At 49.0% G+C, this 25,086-nt stretch overlaps 2 protein-coding genes across 2 annotated transcripts; one reads left to right on the top strand and one right to left on the bottom strand.

Annotated features, from left to right (window-relative positions):
• The first annotated feature begins 1,696 nt into the window (after window positions 1-1,696).
• Window positions 1,697-10,869, top strand: Rbp3 (retinol binding protein 3). Its single transcript, XM_026411988.1, has 4 exons — window positions 1,697-4,750; window positions 6,805-6,995; window positions 9,150-9,292; window positions 10,547-10,869. Exons 1-4 carry the CDS (start codon window positions 1,697-1,699, stop codon window positions 10,867-10,869), a joined length of 3,711 nt encoding a protein of 1,236 aa, XP_026267773.1.
• A 12,261-nt stretch (window positions 10,870-23,130) lies between these two features.
• Window positions 23,131-24,140, bottom strand: Znf488 (zinc finger protein 488). The gene is given in 2 exon segments (XM_026411976.1): window positions 23,131-24,087; window positions 24,090-24,140. Coding segments are annotated over 2 exon segments (1,008 nt in total).
• Between the last annotated feature and the right edge of the window lie 946 nt (window positions 24,141-25,086).

The following is a 25,086-nucleotide window of genomic DNA, read 5'->3' as shown; positions in this document are numbered from 1 at the left end:
CTCTGGCCTTATTCTTCCAGCAAATCAGGCTCATTTCCGTGGGTTGCAAATGGTGAAGAGATGTGACCATATGTTGTTTGGGCATTAAACAAATCCTAATGAGCTAAAAATATGTTTGTTTTAGCTAATTGACCTCTTTGGCCTTCATAAACCACTTGGTAAACATCCTGAGATGATAATTTCCAGAGAACAGATTGTGGCTCCCCACTGTGCCGAGAAAGACCCCCGTCCCCAGGACCATGTTCTCAGGCTGCCTGCTGAGGTGCACATGGGATCCTATCTACTCCCCCCTCAGCCCAAGAAGTGTTTCCTGGAGAAAACTGAGGGGACCCAGGAAGGGCAGAGCCACAGGCGCCTCTCCCAACTGCTGCTCCCAGGCTACACCACTGAAGTCTGAACCATCGTCGTCTTTAAATGAGAGAAATGCTCCTTGCCCAGAGGGGTGCCTCAAAGCAGGGGTTCTAGGTTTTGCTATATGTTACTGGTAAGTCATTTTCAAGCAAGATTCGTGTTATTTCTAGGAGAAGATCTAGGAGCAGGGAACCCAAGAAATGCAGCTAGGACTGGTTCCCAGGTGTGCTCCATGCAGGTGGGTAGAATGATCTGGATTCTGTGTGAGGTCTGGCACCACAGAGACCCAAGTCCTCCAATAACTCTGTTTTTCCTGTAGTCGGCAGGCTGTGGCTGAGCCCTGAACTAATTAACGGGGGTCTCCTTCAACCAGGAGAATCATGCTGATTAGAGCTCCGGGCTAACCTCATCTGATCTGGAATCCTATAAAGCCCAGAGGGTGGGTGGGCTGCCATACTCCATGCTGATGTCCAGAGATGTCATTCCTCTCATTGGAAAGCTGTGGGAGGACCTACCTGGTTGCCAGAGGCATTAGGAAGAGGTAGGAATAAAGTTCAAGACTTGAGGCTGGTGGTATACTCAGACTTAACCTCTGAACTATCTGAGCCAACCTTGGCCTCATTGGCTTCTTTTTGCTGCCCCCCCACCCCTGGCCCTGCATCCCCATGAAATGTTAGACTTAATTAGCCACTGAACTCTCTGGCCTGTTTCTCTGGCTATACAATTGGGATAATATCTAATTTAGCAGGTTTTCCAATAATTGGGAGCTTTTTATTTGCTGGTTACTGCAAAATACTTCATACAGAAGCACTGATGTGCTCTATATCATAAATAAGATACTTCCCTAAGTTCTCAGAATAGACTGCAAAGAGATCTACCCAATCCCAGAGTCCTGGGTCACCCAGAGCAGTGAGAGAATGATCTTTATTTGTAGGTTCATAACTTCCTTTGCCAGGCTCTGGGGGAAAATGTTGGTTCCTAAAACACACAGCACAGTGCCTGGCATGTACAAGGAACTCAAAATAAACAGCAGTTATTTGTGTTATTCTATGCAGGGATTGCTCAGCAAGATGAGATGCCGTGTTCCTTCCGGGTCAAACCACCCCAGCAGCTTTTCTCCAGTCCCTGGGGCCGATGCGCTTGAATTAGGCAGGATTAAAGGCTTACTGGAGCTGGAAGCCTCACCCCAGCTCCCAAGTTGAGCCCCAGACCTTCTGTCTGCCTACTGAGAAGGACGAAGGAGGAAGGCAGAAGCACAGAGCAGAGCTTTGGCCTTGCACAGTCAAGGGGGCTTTTGTTCAGGAGTCCTGGGTCACCAGCACTCGGCCTCCTGGGGATCCCCACCATGAGAGAATGGCTCTTGGTCCTGTCCATGCTGTTCTATGGACTGGCTGGCCCCACGCTCCTGTTCCAGCCGAGCCTCGTGCTGGATATGGCCAAGATCCTCTTGGACAACTACTGCTTCCCAGAGAACTTGATGGGGATGCAGGCAGCCATCGAGCAGGCCATGAAGAGTGATGAGATAATGAGCATCTCAGACCCTCAGACCCTGGCCCATGTGCTGACGGTTGGTATGCAGAGCTCCTTGAATGACCCGCGTCTGGTCATCTCCTACGAGCCCAGCATTCCAGAGGCTCCCCAGCAGGCCCCGGCTCTCACCAACCTCACACTAGAGGAACTACTTTCTGGGTTGGAGACAAACATCCACTATGAGATCCTGGAAGGCCATGTGGGCTACCTGCAGGTGAATGACATCCCGGGCCAGGAAGTGCTGAGCCAGCTTGGGGGATTCTTGGTGGAACACATGTGGAGTAAGCTCATGGGCACCTCTGCGTTGGTGCTGGATCTCCGATACTGCACTGGGGGCCACATCTCTGGTATCCCCTATATCATCTCCTACCTGAATCCTGGGAACACTGTCTTGCATGTGGATACCATCTATGACCGCCCCTCCAATACTACCACAGAGATCTGGACCCTGCCAGAGGTTCTAGGAGAGAGGTACAGTGCAGACAAAGATGTGGTGGTCCTCACCAGTGGACGCACTGGGGGTGTGGCTGAGGACATCGCGTACATCCTCAAGCAGATGCGCAGGGCCATTGTGGTGGGTGAGCGGACTGAGGGGGGTGCCCTGGACCTCCAGAAGCTGAGGGTAGGCCAGTCCAATTTCTTCCTCACTGTACCCGTGTCCAGGTCCCTGGGACCCCTAGGTGGAGGCAGCCAGACGTGGGAAGGCAGTGGAGTGCTGCCCTGTGTGGGAACACCAGCTGAGCAAGCCTTGGAGAAAGCCCTGGCCATCCTCACCCTGCGCCGTGCCCTGCCTGGTATTGTCCGCCATCTGCAAGAGGCCCTGCAGGAGTACTATACCTTGGTGGACCGGGTGCCAGCCCTGGTGCACCACCTGGCCAGCATGGACTACTCTGCAGTGGTCTCAGAAGAAGATCTGGTCACTAAGCTCAATGCCGGTCTGCAGGCTGTGTCTGAGGACCCCAGGCTCGTGGTGCGGGCTGTTGGGCCCAAAGAAACCTCTTCTGGGCCTGAGGCTGAAGTTGATGATACCCTAGTTGCAGCCCCTGAGGTGCCTGAGTTGCCCCAGGATGAAGCTGCCCGGCAAGCCGTGGTGAACTCTGTCTTTCAGGTGTCAGTGCTGCCAGGTAACGTGGGTTACATGCGCTTTGATGGATTTCCAGATGCCTCTGTGCTGGGGGCACTAGCCCCCTATGTGCTACGCCAAGTGTGGGAACCCCTGCAGGACACAGAGCACCTCATCATGGACTTGCGCTATAACCCCGGGGGACCATCCTCTGCGGTGCCTCTTCTGCTGTCCTACTTCCAGGGGCCAGAGGAAGGCTCTGTGCGCCTCTTCACCACCTATGACCGCAGGACCAACGTCACACAGGAGCACTTCAGCAGCAGCGAGCTGCTGGGCCCGCGCTATGGAAACCAGCGCGGGGTGTACTTGCTCACCAGCCACCGGACTGCCACTGCAGCTGAGGAGTTCGCCTTCCTCATGCAGTCCCTGGGCTGGGCCACGCTGGTGGGCGAGATCACTGCGGGCAGCCTGCTGCACACCTGCACTGTGCCACTGCTGGATACGCCTGAAGGAGGTCTGGTGCTCACTGTGCCAGTGCTGACTTTCATTGACAACCATGGTGAGGGCTGGCTGGGTGGTGGAGTGGTGCCTGATGCCATCGTACTGGCTGAGGAGGCCCTGGACAGAGCCCAGGAAGTGCTGGAGTTCCATCGCAGCTTGGGAGCCTTGGTGGAGGGCACAGGGCACCTGCTGGAGGCCCATTACGCACGGCCAGAGGTTGTGGAGCAGATGGTGTCTCTGCTGCGAGCCAAGCTGGCTCACGGGGCCTACCGCACGGCTGTGGACTTGGAATCGCTGGCCTCGCAGCTCACTGCTGACCTGCAGGAAGTGTCTGAGGACCACCGCTTGCTGGTGTTCCACAGTCCTGGCGAGCTGGTGGCTGAGGAGGTGCCCTTGCCACCCCCGGTGGTCCCCTCTCCAGAGGAGCTCTCCTACCTCATCGAGGCCCTGTTCAAGTCAGAGGTGCTACCTGGCCGGTTGGGCTACCTACGATTCGATGCCATGGCTGAGCTGGAGACGGTCAGGGCCATCGGGCCACAGCTGGTTAGGCTGGTGTGGCAGCCGGTGGTAGACACAGCCGCGCTAGTTATTGACCTGCGCTACAACACTGGCAGCTACTCCTCGGCTCTGCCACTGCTGTGCTCCTACTTCTTTGAGGCAGAGCCCCACCAGCACCTCTACTCCATCTTTGATAGGGCCACCTCAAAGGTCATGGAGATGTGGACGGTGTCCCAGGTGACCGGGCAGCGTTACGACCCCCACAAGGACCTCTACATCCTGATGAGCCACACCAGTGGGTCTGCAGCAGAGGCCTTTGCTCACACCATGCAGGACCTGCAGCGGGCCACAGTCATCGGGGAGCCCACAGCTGGAGGGGCACTCTCAGTGGGCATCTACCAGGTGGGCAGCAGCCCCTTATATGCCTCCATGCCCACCCAGATGGCCCTGAGTGCCACCACTGGGGAGGCCTGGGACCTGGCTGGGGTGGAACCTGACGTCATTGTGCCTGCCAGCGAGGCCCTCTCTACAGCCCAGGATATAGTGGCTCTGCGTGCCAAGGTGCCCACCGTGCTGCAGACAGCTGGGAAGCTTGTAGCTGATAACTACGCCTCCCCTGAGCTGGGGGCCAAGATGGCTGCCAAGCTGAGTGGTCTCCAGAGTCGCTATGCAAGGGTGACCTCAGAAGGGTCCCTAGCTGAGATGCTAGGGGCTGATCTGCAGCTGCTTTCTGGGGACCCACACCTGAAGACAGCCCACATCCCTGAGGATGCAAAGGACCGCATTCCTGGAATTGTACCTATGCAGGTGAGATACAAGAGAGATTTGGCCCAATCCAATCCTGGAGGTGAGCTCACCAGTAGTCTCCAAGTACAGGGCTTTGTGTGCAGCACAAGGCAATTTTTTTCTGGGCTTGTTTTCATGGTTAAATCTTCAGTCATGTCTTCCCCCCCCCGCCACCCCCCTCCCTCATTCCATCCACCTTCTAAGCTCAGAAATCCCAAAACCCTTCTATAGAACATTACTACTCACCAGAACCCTGTTTTTGAAATCCCCTGGGATAGAAGAAGGAGATATTTGCAGGGGTTATCATTGTCAGTGTTGGGGAAAGAGGTCCCCAAGCTCTGATTTCCCCTCTGGAAATGTGGAAGTTGGTAATCCCTACCCACTGCCTGCTTCTGGGCTTTGCAATTTGCGTGAACGAGTTGGGGTAGAGCTGGAGAAGTGGGGGTAGGGACAGGGAAGGAGACAATGGCCCCAGCCTCACAGTAGTCTCAGAGCTAAAACATGGAGCCTGGACACAGGCCGTGGAGGGGCCAGGAGTGCCAGACACAGTCCAGAAGCCCCTCTGCATTAGGAGCCTACTGCTCATCTCTTCCCTTCCCACAGTGCAGTGTGCAGCCTCCTGAAGGAGCAGTGCTGGGTGGATATGCAGCCTGATCTAAGGGCCTGCTGGATGGAAAACTCAGAGCAAGACCCCCATGATTGAAATATTTGAAACCAGCACTGAGGCTTTGGGGGAACATGAAAACAGGTGGAGGGAGTGTGGCTGCTGGGTCCAGTGGCCAAGGCGGCCACGGGATTCACCAAGCGCCCCACCATTAGCTGAGCACTGCATCAAAGGGCAGAACTTATAACATCTCTCTTCACTGTTTTCTTACTGGGGTTTTGCTGCTTGGTCACTATGAGCAGGCAGGACATTTGCTTTAGTTCTCTTGGAAAAAAGGCCTGAAGTTAGGACGTGGGTGTAGGCAGCTTATTTGGGAGGTGTCACTGAGCAGGAGTGAGAGACCAGGGAGTGAGATGGGGCAGGAGGAGAGCAGATAGCTGGGCTCATTGTTTAGACTGCTGCTGCAGAGGACAGCAGGACCCTGAGAAGTACAGGGTCCTCCTTAGGTGGAAAGGACCCAGCAGCTCCTGTTCCTCCATTTGCTGAGAATACCCTGGGAACACCGACTATTGTACACTGGGGCAGGGAAGGCTTGTACCACTTGGAAAAGGCCTGGGAGAGTGCAGAAAGGCATGAGGGTATGCAGGAAGGGCAGAAATAACTAGAATCAGAGAGAGACTGAGGGGAGGGCAGGGCTGGAGACCAGTGTCCCCATGCACACAGATCTCCCTGTTGGCTCCATACCCTCAGCCCGCCTCACTGAGTGCTGTTACCTTCCAGCAGCCTTGGCGAGAGAAGAAGAGAAGTACAGCCATGTTGGGGGATCCTGGGATGGGCTTGCAGAACTACAAATTTCTAAATTGCCTGCTTGTTGTTTTCCAGCATAGCCAGGGTTCACAGTTTGGAGTTAGATGTGGATTCAGAGTGTGGCTTCATCCCTTACTGGCTATGTAACCTTGAGCAATTTACTTCATCTCTCCGTGATTCAGTTTTCTTTTTTTATGGGAAAGATGACAGTAATGGTGTAACCCTTAAGGAATGGCTGTAAGGGTGATGATAAAGCTGCAGAATGCTTAGCCCAAGGCCAGGTCCCTGGGAAAGGTAATAATGTCTCCCCTCCCTGCCACAGTGGAGGAGAGGAAGATGAGCCCAGGGACACTGGGAAGTGTTGGGGGAGACTATGCCTGGACCTTCAGCTCTGGATACCAGGGAGTGGGGTTGTCAGACATGAGTATTCTCTGGAAGGAGGCTGTCAATCAATTAATCAATTGATTCATTTATATGAGTTCACATCCTGGGCCTGAGTTCACCAATCTCCCAGATGTGCCACAGCAATTCCCTAGTATCTACTAACTCCTTCAGAAATGTTTGTTCCCTTCCTATCCCCTTAATATTTCTCGTGACATAAAGGGAACCTGTAGCACCCATTTTCTGGAGGCTCTGCCATGTGCTGCTCTCCTGACTCTTCCAGATCCCTTCTCCAGAAGTCTTTGCAGACTTGATCAAGTTTTCTTTCCATACTAATGTGCTGGAGGACAACATTGGCTACCTGAGGTTTGACATGTTTGGGGACTGTGAGCTGCTCACCCAGGTCTCTGAGCTGCTGGTGGAACACATCTGGAAGAAGATTGTGCACACAGATGCCATGATTATCGACATGAGGTCAGTAGCTCAAGGACCAGTGCTCTGGCCAGGCAGTAGCCAGAAGACACCAGAGCTATGGGCTGTAGCAAGGAAGAAAAAGACCCTATGATGCAGCAAGAGAGAAGATAGGGACCAGGCCACCTTGCAACTGGGCCTCCTGCCAACCAGCCCTGGGGTCCTGCTTTAATTGCACGGTGGGGCCCCAGCACTGGTAAATTCTTTTAAGCTCCTCCAGTAATCCCAATGTGAATTTCAGGATGAGAATTACCCCAGACTTGTTGCCTGGTTATAAGAATCCAATAGGGGTGGGAAGAGCAGGGGACATTAAACAGATTGATTCCTGGGCCCTACTCCAGACTTCCTGAGTTAGTAGTTCCAGGGTGCAGGCATAATTGGTATATTTAACAAGCATTTAAGGTAGTTCTGATGATTAGTCCTATTAGAGACAGTTGAATCCTATACCTGTGGTTGTGCTTCAGAACATACAAAATCAACCCTGGTCATGAGAATCAGAAAGCCAGTGATGCAGAGAGAATTTGTAAATGAACATTATCATGGCAAAAAAGAATTCTTTGCATCACAAATGGTTGTTGGAAGGATGTTTTCAGCTAGCCTTCTCCCTTCTGCATAGCAAAAACTCACCTTACATGCAGTGAGTTCCCATCACAGAATAGAAGCTTGGAAGCAGAAAAGTCCTCAGGCAAGGCTAGGACCAGGCTTCCTTGATTCCTGAGTCCATTGGTAGATATGTCCTGGACACTCTCCATGGGCCTGGGAGGAGCAGCCTGCTCCCATCTGACAGGGACACTTCCTATTCTCCCAGATCCCTGATAGAAGGGGCAGGATTAGCAGACAGGGAGCTTCTACACCAGCTACTGGTTGCTAGCTGACAACACTCACATGGCTCTTAGTTGCCACTAGGTGGCACTGAATCCCAGCGAGGCTGGTTCTCCCTTGAAGGTAAATCATTTCCCAACACCGTGCATTTGTGCATGCCCAGCACCGGAACTTGGAGTTCCTATGGTTCCTCTGACCCTTTTATTCTTCATACCCTTTAGTGAACAACGGAACCACCTTTAGTGCTAAATCTCTTTCTGATTAAATGAGTCATCAACAATTTTAAAGAGGAGGAAGTCTCAGCCTGTAGTTAGAACTGACTTTAAAAAAAAAAAAAAAAAAAAAAAACCCTTTGATCCCTGAGGTTTGGAAGTTCAGATGCTGGGGTCATGGGCCATGAACAAAGCTAGGCCATCCTAAGCCATTGACCAGAAAAGGTTTCTAACATATCACCAGACTCCCAGATGGGGAGGCAGGGGTACAGCAAGGTCATACAGTGGGACAAATTCAAATGCCCTTAGATGGACTCAGGTGCCCTCATTTCTGATGCAATTCCACAACCTGCAACACGAAGAGCCATGTTAGGACACCTGAGATACCTGGGGGATTTTGTAAAATTATCATAGAATGCAGAGGGGGATAATGATGTTTTTCAAAATATGCTCCATTGGTAGGCACTGTGGGTATAGGGGAGCAGTCCCTGGTCAATACCTGGAGGAAACTTGCTAACAAATTTCTAACTGCAGGGCATATTGTGTTAAGGTCTGTAGACAAGTCAAAATAACACCTGGTATTTTGCCAGGGAAATGTTAGAGTTCGTAAACAAGTTTGGATGGTGCCTGGCAAAATGCCAGAGGGAGTGGTTTGAGAAGTAACAAAAGTGGGCCATTAAGTGTGGAGATTCCTTATTGGTTGATTGGTGTATCTAGTTTATGCTAATTAAGATAAGCTGTGCAAAATGTATAAATAGCACTTTTGTTACTTCTCAAACCACTCCCTCTGGCATTTTGCCAGGCACCATCCAAACTTGTTTACGAACTCTAACATTTCCCTGGCAAAATACCAGGTGTTATTTTGACTTGTCTACAGACCTTAACGATATCGGAGCCTTTAATGAATTAATATGTGATTAGAAGGGGAGGGCATGGTATTCAGTATCTTCTGAATGTATTTGACACACAGTCTCTTGGTCTTAAGAGACTGGAACTCTTGGAAATGCTCTGGGTAATACCCACCCATGGACCTCTGAAGGATCAGAACCCTCCATAGGACTAAGGTTCCAGGCCCTAGAGAAGCCTGAGGACCTACTTGTGAGATCCACTTCCCTTCCCTCAGGTTCAACATTGGTGGCCCCACCTCCTCCATTGCTGCCCTGTGCTCCTACTTCTTTGACGAAGGCCCTCCAGTTCTGCTTGACAAGATCTACAGCAGGCCCAATGACTCTGTCAGTGAACTCTGGACCCACACTCGTCTTGCAGGTGCGTGAAGACCTCCCCTTCCTGTTCTCATTCTAGAAGCTTCTGGAAAATCAGGGAAGGACCCCTTGACAGTAGGTAAAATTCACAGTAACTGGAAGAACGTAAAGCTGCTGTCCTGATCTCATGCACTTGGTGCTATGACCTTGAATCTCAGCAAAACACATACTGTTTTCTCTAGAGGAGAAAATGAGGTCAACTGGATTGAATATCTTGTCAGAGTTCACTCAGTTAAAAGTGAAAGAGCCAAAATGAGAATGTTCAGGCAGACCCTGAGCATTATAGAACAATAATTCTCAAAGGCCCCTTCCTGAATAGACGGCTTCCTCCCTCTCCCCTACCTAGCATTCAGAACTAGGAAACCGTTCCCCCATCTCGCAAGAGGACATTGGAGGCCAATGGGGCTAGGTCTATGACCAGAAAAGCAGCCTACCATTTTCTTCCTGCACTTCCTTATTATACATGCATTTCACCATCGCTTCTGGAATACAGATCTAATCATATTTCAAGTTGTAAATCAATATCAGAACCCGATAAATTCTAAATTCAAACAGACATTCGAGACCAGGAGTTAAAACAGACTCAGATCTGAAGATCGTAAGATCCTAGAACTTCAAAGTCCATTAGGAGAGCCAAGAGCTGAACACTTTCAATGTGGCTCATCACCAGATTTAGAAAACCTATTAGGGGAGGCTGGGGGGGGGGGGTCGGAGGATGAAAGAAAGTGAAAAACTCCATTGATACATTTGATTGCCTACATGTTATGGATATATTAGATAAAACAAATCATAATTTAAATTGACTTTATCTAATTTCTTTTTCTCTTATTTACCAGGGCAACTAGAAAACTTAAAATAACATCAGTAGCTTGTATTCTGAGTTGTGTGACCTTCCTATTGGACAGCATTGTCCTGGAAGGGTATCCTTGTTCATCCACAAATTTGGTTCTTCTCAGGGTCCAACCCAGGGAGCTTCAGGGAGAGAAAGCACCAGGTCCTCAGGAGGTTGAGGCTTTCCCATCATCACCCGCCTGGGGGGTTCACAGGCACTTGTGTACTTGTGATTGGGTACACACACTCTTGTCTCCATTTTACAGATGTAGAACTGAGGCTCAGAGAGGTGAGTGGCTTGCTTGGAGACACAGGGCACAGGACTAGATCCTAGGCCCTCCTCACTGCTGGCTCAGGGAAGACAGAAAAGGCAGGTGCCCAACAGCCTGACTTGAGTCCCCATCCTGAAGGGCTTTCTGTCTTCCAGGTGAACGCTACGGCTCCAAAAAAAGTGTGATCATCCTGACCAGTGGTTTAACAGCTGGTGCTGCGGAGGAATTTACCTACATAATGAAGAGGCTGGGCCGGGCCCTGGTCATCGGGGAAGTGACCAGTGGGGGTTGCCAGCCACCACAGACCTACCATGTGGACGACACCCACCTCTACATCACCATCCCCACAGCCCGCTCTGTGGGAGCTGCAGATGGCAGCTCCTGGGAGGGTGTAGGCGTGACACCCCATGTGCTGGTGCCTGCAGACCTGGCCCTAACCAGAGCCAAGGAGAGGCTCCAGCACATCCTGAAAGGGTGAGGTGGAGCTGGGGTCTGTGGGAGGGCCCCCACGGACAGAGCTCTGGGTGGGCAAGAACTCTGGGTCTGCCTGAGGCTCCAGGGGCAGCTCAGAGACCTGCTGAGTTCTGGTTAGTCTTAGAGTTGGAGGAACCTTTAGGGCTCATCTATCTGACCTCCTCATCACTGCACCAATCCTCTCTGCTTAGATTCTGCCCCCGACCCCCCGCGCTACCACCCATGGAAAGCTCACCCCTTTTACAGGCAAGTCCAGATCCATTCTCTCACCCGGCTTCCCAATTCCTGTACCTTGGTCTTCATGCTGTCACCAAGAGCAGCCTCACCAGCAGAATACACGAATCACAGATGAAAGATATACACATTTCCTGGTAGCCACATTTTTAAAAAGTAAAAAGAAGCAGGTGATTAATTGTAACTGTATTCTAATACTGCAGGTTCTCCTCCCTGTACGGTGGTTTATATCATGACAAGCAAAATGTGAGTCGAAAATATTGCAAGTTAAAATGCATCTAATGTCCAGATAAACCTATTACAAAGAAAAAAAAAACATAAGTGGAACCGTAGTAAGTCAGAGACCATCTACATATTTTACTTAATCCACTATATCCAGGGTGGTATGGATTTACCACATAATTAATATAGAAATGATACTGAATATGATGTTTTTGTACAAGGTCTTTGAAATGTGGTAGGTAGTTTGTACTTATAGGACCTCTCCAGGTTTCTAGTGCTCAGCTTGTGACTCCCTTGTGGGATGACACAAGCCATAAGCTTAGGAGCCTGGCTCCTGCTGCACACTGTCTGTGCTAGAGTAAGGGAGGCCACGGCCAGCGTCTTGTTGTGGGGGTTCTTCTTCCTGCTGAGGAGGATGTAAGCCACCTGAGAAATAAAAGTCTAGAATAATTAGTTAAGAACAAAAAACGTGGAGTCAGAAATATCTTTCCAAAGCCCCTGATAGGTTTAGTCCACAGGGGTGCTGGACCTAGACAAAGGAAAGATGGCTTCCGGTGGTTTATTTAAGGGGGTACATCAAAAGCCGGGATAAGGTTTCAAGGGTGGAGTCTTGATGTCTTGCAGTCAGCAGGTTGATTGGCATCTTGGCAGGTCACACCCATCTCAGGTGTGGGATAGGAATTCACAATGTCCCTGGGTAATTGACCAGAGGAAATATCACTGGTCATTCCCAGACACCAGATGTTTCTATCCACGAGGCTTCGATGCATGATGACCCCCACACAATCCATGGATGGCTCGTGACATTAGAGCACCTCCCACACTGCTCAGAGGTCATTTTCTACTATGTAGCCCTCAGACTCAGGCAATGTCCTACTCAATCTTAGTCTCCTGATGCCTGGCAGCCAGCAGGGCATCTGGCAGAAGTGTCGGATAAACAACGATTACACGTGAATGTCAGGGTGCACAGAGAGCAAGACTACATTGCCCTCCACATGCATCCCTCAGACACTTAGACCCAGTGAGCCCAGGGAGGGATGTCGGGAGCTCAGGGGTGACCTGGGAAGATGACGCCCTTGGTGGTGTCTTAGGAGCTATACCACCCTGCCCTACTGGAGTGAGGAGGGACTCAGAAGTGAGAACTCTCCAAGGCCCTGCCCACATTCTGGTGGAGGTGAAGAAGAGGGTGGTGAGGAAAGTTCCAGCCCCCAGTCAATGCCTTGGGAGCTCAGGGCCCCAGGACTGCTCAGCGAGGGTAATGCACAGGTGTCATCAGGCCTTGACCTCAGGGTCAGGTCAGACTCCAGCAGCGCAGGCTCTGCTAGACCAACAAACCTCCCCCTAGACAGTTTCTCCCAGTGCACCAGGAACAACCCTGCTTCCCTAACTCCTTCCAGAGACCCCCAAGGGATATGGAATCTGGGCAAATCACCAAGCCAAGCCCCTCACTAATACTTCAGGGATTTCCATAGGGCAACTATAAAACTCACCCTCTTTATACTCTGTCCATTCTAAGACAAGATTTCATGGAAGTTCCTTGTTCTACCTTCAGATAAGATTAAGTGTAACAGTTGATTCTTAGTAGTAATGTGTATAATATGATCTCAATTTCTTCCTCACTAAACCTATGACTCTCCAGGTGAATGAGTGACTGCTCTACAGTATTTATGTACGTAAATTCTAGGGCTTCTCTCTCCTTCCTCCCCTTTCTGTTTTTCATATGTATAAGTGGCTCTCTGAAAATTAACTGAATTTCAGCAATGGCTCCTTCTAGAATTTGGGGTGGTATTTTTGCCTATCTTCGTAATACTTTGCTCCATTTCTTGAATCCTCATAATGAGCACATGTCATTATTTTCAGATGCAACAGTCATTATTCCAAAGACATTAAAATTAATGGTAAAACTGAGCCCCTGCTTGTAACATAGTGATCTCTAGTGGTGGTTACACGTATTCTTTTTGTGGATTTTCCTTTTGCATTGCTGAATTTCTTTGATTCACACTGCTGGCACTTATGGATAGTTGATTGGGTTTAAAAAGTGATGTCAAATGCTGTAGGGTTGGCAGAAGGCAAAGATCTCACAGATCTCAGTAGGGGGGGGCATGGAGCAGCTCTTCTCTGGGAATGTTCTCTCTTGGAGCTTCACACAGCATGGATGAGCATCATCATCCGGCAACCCGGGAGGCAGCTGAGATGCAGTCAAGCTTAGCAACTTATCCAATTTACCCAACATTACATAAGCAACACAGTGGACATTTGTCCTCCTTTAGGTCACACAGTATTTGCACCCTGTTTGATGTTCAGAGAATTGCTTTCCATTTGAGCCTGTGGGAAACAGACTTATTGAAAAGCAATGAAGTGGTTAGGAGCCCAGGTCAGCCTGCCTGGCTGGGAAGACCAGCATAGGTATTTTTTTAACTGTGTGATTTCGGGTATCTTATTTCACCTTTCTGGGCCTTAGTTTCCTCATATGTTCAATGGGATATCTAATACTATATTTGAGGCTGTGAAAATTAAATGAGTTAATCCAGTACTCAACTAATGTTAGCTATTATCATTTCCTGCAAAGCTGAACAGTCTGGAAGCCAATTTTCCAGCTTCCCCTATGGTAGAGTATGGGCATGAAGTTCTACCTTGGTCAGTCAGAGACTCCTGTGCAAGATGTTTATTCTGGAGCAAGTGATGGGGGAATCTGGGCAGCTAGAGACCCATGAGCAAGTGCTCTTGGTCAGGAGTTAGCCTTGCCTGTACCAGCAAGGAAGAGGTGACCTAGACCTTCAAGTGATTGCTGGAAGTTTGACCTAACCCCTAGCCCCTTGCTGGATAACAAATGTGGGGGGCAACAAAGCCATGTTCTGTCCGTAGCAAGGACAGCAGCCACATCCTCAATAGGCAGCTCCTGGTTGTGGCTTCAACTGTGACCCTGGCTGAGTAGTTCATTTTCCCTGCTACCACAGATGGGGATAGTCCAGGATCTTTACAGAAATCCCTTTCAGCTTCCATCACCTGAAGACTTTGTTTTGTTCCAATAACACAGTCTAGAGCAGCTGGATAAATGATGGGACCTGAACCAACAACTGTCTGGCCACAAAGATCCCGCGGTTGCTACCTAACATCATGAATAGGAGGCCTTGGGCCTGGTCTGCAAGGGGAATTCAGGGAGAGAGAAGCTAAAGGTGTTCTGCAGAATAAAGTAAAAGGTCAGCCTCCCTGCACACAAACCTTCTCATGTTGTTTCCTCCTTGGCCAGAGAAGACTAGGGGAAAAGAAGAAAATCCCATCAAATATCTCTGCTGCTGGCTCACTCAGCTGACCAATAGCTGCCCAGCAGTCTGCCATCCCCTCTCCCTTGTCAAGAGTCCTAGCTTGATGCCTAACCTCCCAGCCTCCTGCCCAATCTCAAGGCAACCAGGGGCTGGTTCTCACAGGAAGGCATTGTTCTGTGATGCAGATCCTACTGGAGGTCAGATTTATCTGTCTCTGGCAGATCTTGTGAAAAGGTAGGTCAGCCAAGATGCAGCAGGATTAGCAGGAGCAGCTCCCTTGACCTGGCATCCAGGGGTGCTGGTGTACCTCCCAGGAGTCCATTTGGCCCTGCTGTGTATCACTAATGGATTATAAAGGCCTTCAGGGGACTCAAAGCTAGCTTTATGGGGCAAGATAGGCCTTCTTTACTTTTCTCCATCAAAGCCCCAGGTCACACTCCAAGTAGCCAAACTTCAGGTTCAGTAGGTGGAGAAAGGAATACAGGGCATACTGGCCCCTCTTCCAGCTCTTCTGCCCCCTCCTCAGGGCAGATCCCGAGGATGCCAAGCCAGCCATAAGGGCAAGTAGTGGAGGCAGAGCAAGAAGTTCCAGAGATGATCCTGGGGACCAGACATAAGCCGCAGAGATGGGGAGTGGGCATGGTCTTCTCAAGGGCCAGGGTAACAGGGTGAATGGCCCTGCTCTGGGTGCTGGAGACCCATGGGCAAGTGCTCTTGGTCAGGAGTTAGCCATGACTGTACCATCAGGGAAAAGGTGACCTTGACTTTCCAGTGATTGCTAGATATTTGGCCTCACCTCCCTATTGCAGAAGAGGCCAGGGATCAGTGCCATGTGTTCCATCCAGAAAGGAAAAGGAAGGAGACACCTGGGAGACCTCCATAGGGCTCCTGTCTCTAGGCTGGGTAGGTGCCCAAGAGGAGAGGCCCCAGCACACACCCATCTCACTCACCCTCCTGATCCTGTGTCCCTGTGTCTGTCCCTGATACAAACAGGATCACCAAATGTCAACACACAATAGACGGCCACTTGTGTGTCAGCAAGTGCCCTGGCTACCCACGAAGTTCGATGGCAGTCCAAAGAAAGTGATAGGTCAAAATCCTACTCCAAGTCCCCACAAGAGGGCACCATCTCCCATCTCCTGGTTCTGTGGGATTTAGCGGCCACCTGGCCTAAGGACTACCTCTTGCTTTGCTAACCCAGGTGGCTAGAACGAAAATAGCCTCCTAATCCAAGCAGCTTAGAATGGCAAGGGGATCAGAGGCCAGGGGCCTCCTACCTAAGGCCCCACAAAAACACAAGAGGAACAGGAGAGGAAATCTAAATTTAAAGACTCCCTCTTCTCCACACTATACCAACTGCCTCTCCAATCCCCACTCAAAATTGGTCTTCCAGTATTCTCTCCTAGGAGGTGTCCCAAGCCAAAGCATATTGGAGAACAACTTTTTTTTTTTAAACTAAAAGATAATTCTTATGACTTTCAGATCTCATATGCTGTGTGCTCTTTAGACTTACCACATGACTTCTAAAACCAACAAATGAACAAACAAGATCACCAAATGTCAGGTGTGTGAAACCTGTAAGACACACTGCTGCCTCCGGGGAGAACCACCTCTTCCCCAGGGGATGAAGGACATAGGGTTGGTCCAGAGTTCCTCGTGCTGACTTTTACTCTAAGTAAATGTTTTCTGCCTGTGCTCCCAGGAATAGGGGTCATGGTGAGGTTAGGAGGGCTTGTTTAATAGCTGAGAGCATCACAGAGTGGGGGTCACTAGCTGATGGCTCCTGCCCCCTCCCCATCACTACCACCACTGATGGCAGTGAGTCCATGCCATTTTTGCTCTCCATCAGTGTTTTAAAAAGTCAGTTGAGCCAAGTGACAACTACTTTTCCCGATTTCCAGCCTTTCATGAGACTTGGGACAGCCTGGATCTAAGGACTCTTCACCTAAGACACATGAACCCCATAATCCAAGACCCCTCTTCCCACCCCAATTGCCACTCCAAAGCCCCGGCATCTTCATCTAATCCATTGATTTAATCATCTAGCCATGTGCATTTAGGATCCTTGGTCTAAAGATTCAGGAATTGGCAATAGATTGAAATTTAAGATCTGTTTTAGTCAGCCTTTTTTTGCTGCTGTGACTAAAAGACCTGACTAGAATAATTGTGGAGGAGGAAAAGTTTATTTGGGGGCCCACAGTTTCAGAGATCTCAGTCCATAGATAGCCGGCTACATTCCTCAGAGATGGAGGTGCTAACCTGCCTCCAATGCCCCACTTCCTCCAGCCCCACCCTACTTGCCTTCAGTTACCACTCAGTTAATCCTGTCAGAAGATTAATTCACTGATTGGGTTCAGGTTCTCATAAACCCAATCATTTCTCCTCTAAACCTTCTGGCGTGAGTTTTTGGGGGACACCTCACATCCACACCATATCATTCATGACCATCTCACCATGCAAAATACATTTTGTTCATTTCCCAGAGTCCCCATTTCAAGATTGCCCAAAAGCTTACCTTCAATGTCTGAGACTCAGGTCAAGCTTGTGTCATGAGCTCATGTAAAAATAAAAATTCACAAGTATCCAACAAAGGCACAGAGTAAACATTTCCATTCAGAAAAAATAGGGGCCTAAAAAGAAGGAATGGGACCAAAGCAAGACCAAAATCCAACTTGACAAACAAGTCCTACAGCTCCCTGTTCAGCATCTGGGGAACATGGCCTGCTGATGTTCTGTCTAAAGGGCTTGTGTAGTTCTGCCCCTGTTGATTGTGGCCCACGTGGCCTTCCTGTTGGCTTTTCTCAGGTGGATTCCTGCAGACTTCCTCAGCGGAACTTCCACAGTACTGTCATCTAGTGGTTCCCATCTAGTGGTGCCTGGGTTTGTTGTTTCTTAGCAAATAATTGGAGAACAGAAAACAGTATAGCAAGCAAGAAGAAGGTTTACTGTAAGGTGACAGAGATACAGACATAGACTTCTTGGAAGAGAAGGGGCTCAGAGCTGGGAATCCAATGGTGGGGAGTTTGGTCCGTTCTTTTTATGGGCTCTGGGATTTCCTCCTTTCCTTATTTCCTCCCCTATCCATGCACTCCTCACCATCACTGATGGATGCCCCTTCCATCCACACATCTGTTTTAGTTTTTCTATTGAATCTCTGACTTAGGACCATGGGTATGGAAGTGTCTGTCTGATGGGGCCCCCCACTTATGTCCACAAGCACTTTTGTCAAGTAGGAAGTTGACCCCATCAGAAGACCCTCCCCATGCTCCTTTGTTCTGGCCCTGCTCCTGACCTCCTCACTGACCATCTTGCTCTGGCTGCCTGCGCCCTTCTATATCTCTCTCAGTGGCATTTCTTAATCTTGGGGGTCTCCACTGTAGTTTTGATTTCCTCCTCACATCTTCATGCCCTGCTCACTCAGGGGCTACCCACAGGGACTCTGACCCTGCTGCATTTTGTCTGGCCTTCCAGGCCTTCCTTTGAAATCTTGGTGGAAGCCTCCATGACCCCCTAACTACAGCATCCTGCATTCCTGCAGAACCAGCACCACATGCTTGAACCAAGGCAGTAGCCAAGCCTCCAGGAATCCTGGCAGCAGGAGCCTTTGAAGGCCTTGGTGGCTGGGCATGTTGAAGAGACTTCCTAGGTCGCCCAGTGAAAGCAGGGTACCCCACTGTTCTCTTCTCAAGAGAATTTTTACTTTTACTTCTTTGAGTCTGAGATGGTCTTGCCATTTTCTGAGATGCTCCCAAGCCATCTTATAGTTTCAGGGCAAAGTCTTTAGCATTTCTTTAGTGGCACATGATGTCTTTAATAACTTAAATGTCCTTAGCCTCAGTTTTACTCCCACCTTTCAAGTCCAAGTTTTTCAAATCTTTCTGCTCCTGAATGTTATATAAACTTGGCTAAAAGCCACCATAAGTATCTCAAGACACAGACAAAATGCAGACAACTTCTCAGCTAGAACATAACATGAATGGTCTCTAATCCAGTTTCCAATAGGATCTTCCTTCTCTAAACCCTCTTGAGCCCTGTCTTCACTGTCCACAGTCCTATTTGCATTCTAGTCTTCTGAGGTCCCACCAGAATCATCCATTGAGCTCTGCTTACAATAACCTAAAACATTGCTTGCTAGAGTTCTCAAAATTCCTCCCACCCATCCCAAAAATGCTTCAAAATCTTCTGAAACACATAGTCAGGTTAGTTACAGCAATGACCTCACTTCTCAATATTAATTTCTATATTAGTCAGCTTTCACTGATGTGACCAAAAGACCTGGACCAGAACAATTGTAGAGCAGGAAAGGTTTATTTGGGGGCTCACAGTTTCAGAGGTCTCATTCATAGGTAGCTGGCTGCATTACTCAGGGGTCGAGGTGAAGCTGAACATCATGGTGGAAAAGTGTGGCAGAGGAAAGTAGCTTACATGATCATCAGAAAGCAGAGAGAGAGAGAGAGAGAGAGAGAGAGAGAGAGAGAGAGAGAGAGAGACAGACTCCAGATAAAAAATATATACCCAAAAGGCATACCCCTAATGCCCACCTCCTCTAGCCACACCATACCTGCCTTCAGTAACCACTTAGTTAATCCTGTCACAGGTTAATTAACTGATTGAGTTAAGTCTCTCATAACCCAATCATTTCTCCTTTAAACCTTCTTATGTTAGCTTTTCGGGGACACTTCACATTCAAACTGCAAAAAGTCCCTAGGGTTGTGATGATTTTACTTCTCTCTAAAATAAAAACAAAAATTAACCCTGATCTTGGTTAAAAAAACTGAAAACTAAATTGCATTTGAATTCAGATTGCTTTATTTTAGCTCCATTTTTTAATTTTGAGAACTTTAATGGAATGTTACTGTTAGGAGTTGATTTATTAGGACATAATTTACCATTTTTCCAATTGCTAATAGATGTTTTCCCTCCTTGGTTCCAAGAAGTTAGTCAAACCTTTCTGTTTGTCAACTCAGTGGCTTCTATGTTACATGCCTATCCATAACTCTGCCAGAAAACCACAGAGTATGTCAGCTCCACATTACTGTAATAAAATATCTGAAGCAATTAACTTATAAAGAGAAAGGGTTTATTTATTTAGCTCATAATTTGTATGTTTCAATTCAAGATTGGGCAACCCTATTGACTTGGCCTCTGATAAGTATGGCAGATGGTAACAGCAGAAGCACATGTTGGAGCAAGTCTCATGTCATCAAACAGGAAGCAGAAAGGGAAAGAGGGAAGAAGAAAGAGACTGGGTGATCAGGGGTTCCCACAATCCCTTTGAAGGGCACTCAACATCTTAAAGGTCTCTTATTAAGTCTCTTAAATGTCCACAGCGCTTCCTAATACTGCCACGCTGGGGACAAAGGTTTTACCTGTGGACTTTTGGGGGATACTCATATAAAATATAGCAGCTACCATAGCCCTAAATCCTCAGAGTAGTGGAAGATAGAATGCAGACAAGCTTGGAGGATAGAGACAAAGATGGCCAAGTAGCATAGGGACACGTTGGGATGCCAAGAGAGAGGGCAGGTGCTTCATATGGTGTCACCAAACTTCTGACCTTGAGAGATAGGAAAAATCTGATAATGCTAGGATGCATATTCTACCAGTACCACAGGATAGGGGTGTCCAGCCAGTTAAATTAGCTATGAACAATTTAAGGAATGTGGAAAATCTTACCCCAGCATTGAAGAGTAAAATTCATATCTGCTTTTGTGATGTGTGTAGCAACATCACCTACCAACTCTTCATTAGGGTGTGGAATACGGCTACCTAGTATGCTTGGGCTGCTGTAACAAAAACAACACAGATCAAGTGGCTTATAAATTGAACAGGAATTTATTGCTCACAATTCTGGAAGCTGGAAGGTCTAATATCAAGGTGCCAGCAGACTCGGTGTCTGATGAGGGTCCAGTTCCTGGTTCATAGATGGCTCTTTCTGGCTGTGTCCTCATGGAGGTACTGGGCCGCTGGTATTCTGAGGTCTCTTTTATAAGGACACTAATTCCAACCTCCCAAAGGCTCTGCCTCTTCATACTGTCACCTTGGGGGTTAGGGTCTTAACATGAATTTGGGGGGCATGAATATTCAGACCACAGCAGTGACTGAGAGAGCTTAGGCAGACCATGAGTCCAAGTGGCTTCACTCCCATCGGCATAGGAGACTGGAAGGAAGAGGTGACAGAGGATCTCACCTCTGAAAGGACTCTGGGAAACCAGTCTGGTGACACTTAAGAACTGTCACATTAATCAACTCTAAGTTGTCGCCTCTATAAATCATCTTTGTTGATTTGAATGGCTGAAAAGCAACTTGTATATACGTAAATTTTTACCAAGACTAACTCCATCCATCGTAAAAGTTGATTTTTAATAACATCAGTTCTATATTTAAAAGGAGAGTTGGTGGAAGATGTTTTGTTGTGTTGCTTCATAACTGTACAGCTTCTTAAAATGCCTCCCCTGCTTGTGAATAGTGGAGTCACAATTACATTAATAATAATAATGACATTTGAGGTCACTTTATTCATTGCATTCAAGTTATCACCTGGTATAACAGAAGTTCCTTGTGGAGTTGGGGTGGGCAGGCAGGGATGACCTACAGGTGTAGATACCTCAGAGTTATAACCTTGACCTCTCCACCACTTATTTGCCCTGAAGTACTGAGCACATCAATTCATGTTGTGGACCCCAAAGTCCACTGCTACAAAGTAAGGAGAAGACTATAAATCTAAAGTCCTTTTTAATTCCAAGTGTCTACTGCATTTTGGGATGGGACATTTTCCTCTGTCAAGTGGATTTTACAGGAATTATGGGTCGACCCAGTAGGCCAGAAAAAGACAAGCGTGCACACCATTTGACAGATACCAAACCCTCCTGAAAAACCAATTTGATATTTGGCAGGGGGTGAGGCCAGAACAAGTATTTCTTTCATTCATTTGTGCATTCTTTCATTCACTCATCCAACAAATGTCTTTCAAATACCCACTGTGTGCCCACATTGTTCTAGACAATGGAATGCAGCAGTGAACAAGACAGAAAAAAAAAAAAGGTCAGTCCTTTCATACCAATGACAGAAGCCACAATAAACAAGATAAATCAGTATACTACTTAGTATTCAAGATAGTGGAAAATGCTCAAAAGAAGGTCAATGAGAGGGTGGGGGGAATATGTAGCAAGGCTAAGTTGAAATTTGAGGCAAGGAATCTAGGCTTAACCCTAAGTTCTGATTACTGAATCACCCACAATCCCCTGGGACCGTGCTGGGCTGAGCAGACCTGTGAGGGACTGGAAAGGACAGAAGCTCAGACTCAGGGATCTTGGGTCTTCTCTGCACTGCTACTCCACAGCAGTGGTCTTAGGAAAGCCTCAAACCCTTTTGAGCTTAGTTTCTTTCTCCAGTAAAGTGGACATTCAGTATCCACATCTTGCACTGTTTGGGGGATGACATGGTAGAAGGATGCCAAGTATCTAGTATGCATCTCACCCTGAGCCCCTGAGTTCCTCTTTCCTGCTGCACCTGGGGCAGCAGGGAAGGGCGGCTCCTGCAGCATCAGCCCCCTTCTGCACATGACGTGTACTCTACTTTTGCCTTTTCCCTTTTCCCATACTCACAGTGTGAAGACCCACAGTGCAGGTGATAGATTGAACTACTACTGGCCCTCATTCTTCACCTCCTATGGAGGGAAGTCCATCCATTTCCTTGTTGCAGCTTTATTGTGTATTTTTCCAGTCCTCCACTTTGGATCTGGCCATCTGGCTATGTGACTTGCATTGTTCCAGGGGAGGTAAGCACTGTGACCCAGGCAGATGCTTGAGACGTGTCTCTGTATCTAGACTTGCACTCTCATGCTCTTGGCATCACTATGAGAGAGGTTAGTTCTGGGCAGCCCATGTGCCCTAGAAGAAAAAAAGCATGGACTTGAATTGATCCTGAGACATGGAGCCATGCCCAGCCAAGCCTGCCTTACCCTGGTCTCCCTACTGACACACGGCTGAGAAGTAGATGCCTGTGCCAGTGTGGCCCTGAGATTTAATTGCTAACAAAGCTGATTAGTGCAGACAGTGAGCATAACCTCATGTACGTGGTGCCCAGTTTGCCAGGCAGTGAGGTGATTGCTGTTTACATCTTCCTTGTGACTCTGACAACATCCATCAGACAAAGGGCTTATTGCCTCCATTTTACAGATAAGAAAACCAAGGCTCAGCAGATTGAAGGAACATGGCTAAGGTGTCAGCTCACAGATGATAGAGTCCAGATGGAATGCACACTTGCCTGACTGCAAAGCTGATGTGTGCACCGAACATGTTTCCATGAAGATAAACAGGCAGAACCAGAAGCAGCCCACTCCCTGTGCCAACGGTCCCATCAGCCTGGATGAGCAAAGTGCATCCTCTTATTTTATGACTTCATTTCTTGCAAGATACATCACAAGTTCTGGTCTGTTTTTTCCAAATTACAACAGAGCTGCAGTATTGTGATGGCCTTGAGGCAGGCCAGGGAGCTCCCTCTGCCTCATCGCTGAGTTAGGTTTGCTCCTCTGTCACCTGTTAACTGTGAGAAGTCATGTGCCTGGAGAGATGGTGGCGCTCCCGGAAATACTCACGGCAAACAGGGCAGATGAGGGCCTCTTCCCTGCGCTTCTTAGAATGTGGGTCAGGTCCCACATGCTCCTTTTTGTGGTGGGATCGCATATGGAAGACCAGGTCAGAGGTCAGGCGAAAGGAGAGGCTGCACTTGGCACACCAGTTCTGGGTGGAGAAGCCCAGGGAGGTGATTGTGGGTGGCAGGAGGGCCCGTGAGGCTGTAGAAGATGTGGGGACCTGGGCCTGGGTGTGCTCCAGCCACAGCACAGGGGCACCCTGGAAAGTGCTGCAGAGCAGAGCATTCTGTGACAATGTGTGCAAGTTCCAGAAATCGCCAACCACCAGCTTGGAAGTTGACATTCCACCCCAACAAGGGATATCTAGAGTACTGAGAAATCCTGAGAGCTCCATTAGGGAGTCTGCAGATTCACCTGCTTGGAAGAGGGAGGTTGGCCCAGGCCTCTCTGCTCGGCGCTTGGTGGGTTTGCTGAAGGCGCTCCTCTGCTCACCTCGGGCCGTGCCAGGCCACACAGAGGAGACTGTGCTGCCCACTGGGGTCCTGGGAACATCTTGGCTATGCTGCTGAGGGTCAGGCTGGCCTGAAGCATCTCTGTGCTCCTTCTCCTGATCACCCCCTCGTCTCTCATGGAGCTGTGGCACGTCCATGAAAGCACTCTGCCTCTCTTCCCCATGTGCCTTCCTGGGCAGTGGCTTGCCCAGACTGGGCTTGTCTGGAACTGTTGGCACAGCCAACTCAGCACTACCCACAACCAGGCCACCCCTACTTGTGGCAGTAACGGAGCCCAAGTGGTTTGTTTTCTCAAGCAGCACCTGCTTGTGACCCAAGCTCTGCTCAGGACCACTAATCCCCCATCTGTTTTCAGCTGAAGTGCTCAGAGGAGCCCCTTTCCCAGCAGCCATGATGATCAGCAGGGGCTGGGCAGGCTGAGCAAGGTGGACACTCCAGCAGCCATCAGTCTTCAGGGCTTTGGAGTTATGAAGGCCTGGTCTTCCCAGAAGGAGTCAGGAGATTAGAGAATTGCCAGTGAAGAGTAGGCCAAAGACACTCAGCCCCCGGGGCTCTAAGAGAGAGGAAGCAACAGGAAGTGAGACTGGCCATTCACCACATTATGCAGGCTGATGGCAGACAAGCCACCTGATTCCTGGGATCTCCACCACTGTTTATGAAATGGGAGAAGTGGCCACACCACCCCTGAGGATAGGATAGGAAATTAAGATAGGACAGGATAGAATACGAGAGGAGAGGAGAGGAGAGAGAAGGGGGGAGGGAAGGAGAGGAGAGGAGGAACTCAGATGATCTCAGACTCCAGAGCTCACCATTCAGCAGCAGCTGGAAAGCACCCAGAATAGAACAGCAGACTCCTGGCATAAATGGCCACTGGTAATTAACCACAGGAAGGCTGATAATTGGAGAGGCTCTAGGAAAAGGGAAGGGAGCTTGCTCTAGAGGCAGAAACTCCAGGGTTTTCTGGATCCTCTCTCAACAAACAAACCCAGCATGAGAAGCTGCATACTATCAGGTCCTATTACAAATCCAGCTCCCTCAACTCTGAGAGTCAAGGGCCCAGGGGAGGCCACAGCATCAGAAGGTCACAGCATTGGAGGACTGTGGACCTCAGAGTTCTTGTTCCTCACTCCATCCCTTTCTCTGCCTGCTCTAACTTTGACCCACTATTCCTCAGGCTGCCAGCGGGATCTGTTTATCTTGCTTCACAGTCTGCCAGGCAAGGTGCCCCTTGTCCACCTCACAGACCCTTCCTGCTTCTGGCTGGCTTCCTTAAATTTTCTCTGAGCCAGTTTCTTATTAGATCACATGTCTCTACTACTTCCCCCATTCTCGTCCTAGCACCATGCGAATAGGTGGTATCCGTGATCACCCGGACAGTGGCTGCCTCTCTG

This window comes from Urocitellus parryii, chromosome 5 (genome assembly GCF_045843805.1).
Source record: "Urocitellus parryii isolate mUroPar1 chromosome 5, mUroPar1.hap1, whole genome shotgun sequence".
Taxonomy (NCBI): Eukaryota; Metazoa; Chordata; class Mammalia; order Rodentia; family Sciuridae; genus Urocitellus; species Urocitellus parryii.
Note: the sequence above shows the minus strand (reverse complement) of the source record. Positions and strands in the feature narration are given on the sequence as shown.

What these genes read in the sequence shown, in the direction of transcription:
- Rbp3 (XM_026411988.1), top strand. Translation starts at nt 1,697, where the DNA reads ATGAGAGAATGGCTCTTGGTCCTGTCCATGCTGTTCTATGGACTGGCT. An exon ending in GCCATGATTATCGACATGAG is followed by an intron (nt 6,996 to 9,149) that starts GTCAGTAGCTCA and finishes CCCTTCCCTCAG; the next exon opens with GTTCAACATTGGTGGCCCCA. An exon ending in GACCCACACTCGTCTTGCAG is followed by an intron (nt 9,293 to 10,546) that starts GTGCGTGAAGAC and finishes TCTGTCTTCCAG; the next exon opens with GTGAACGCTACGGCTCCAAA.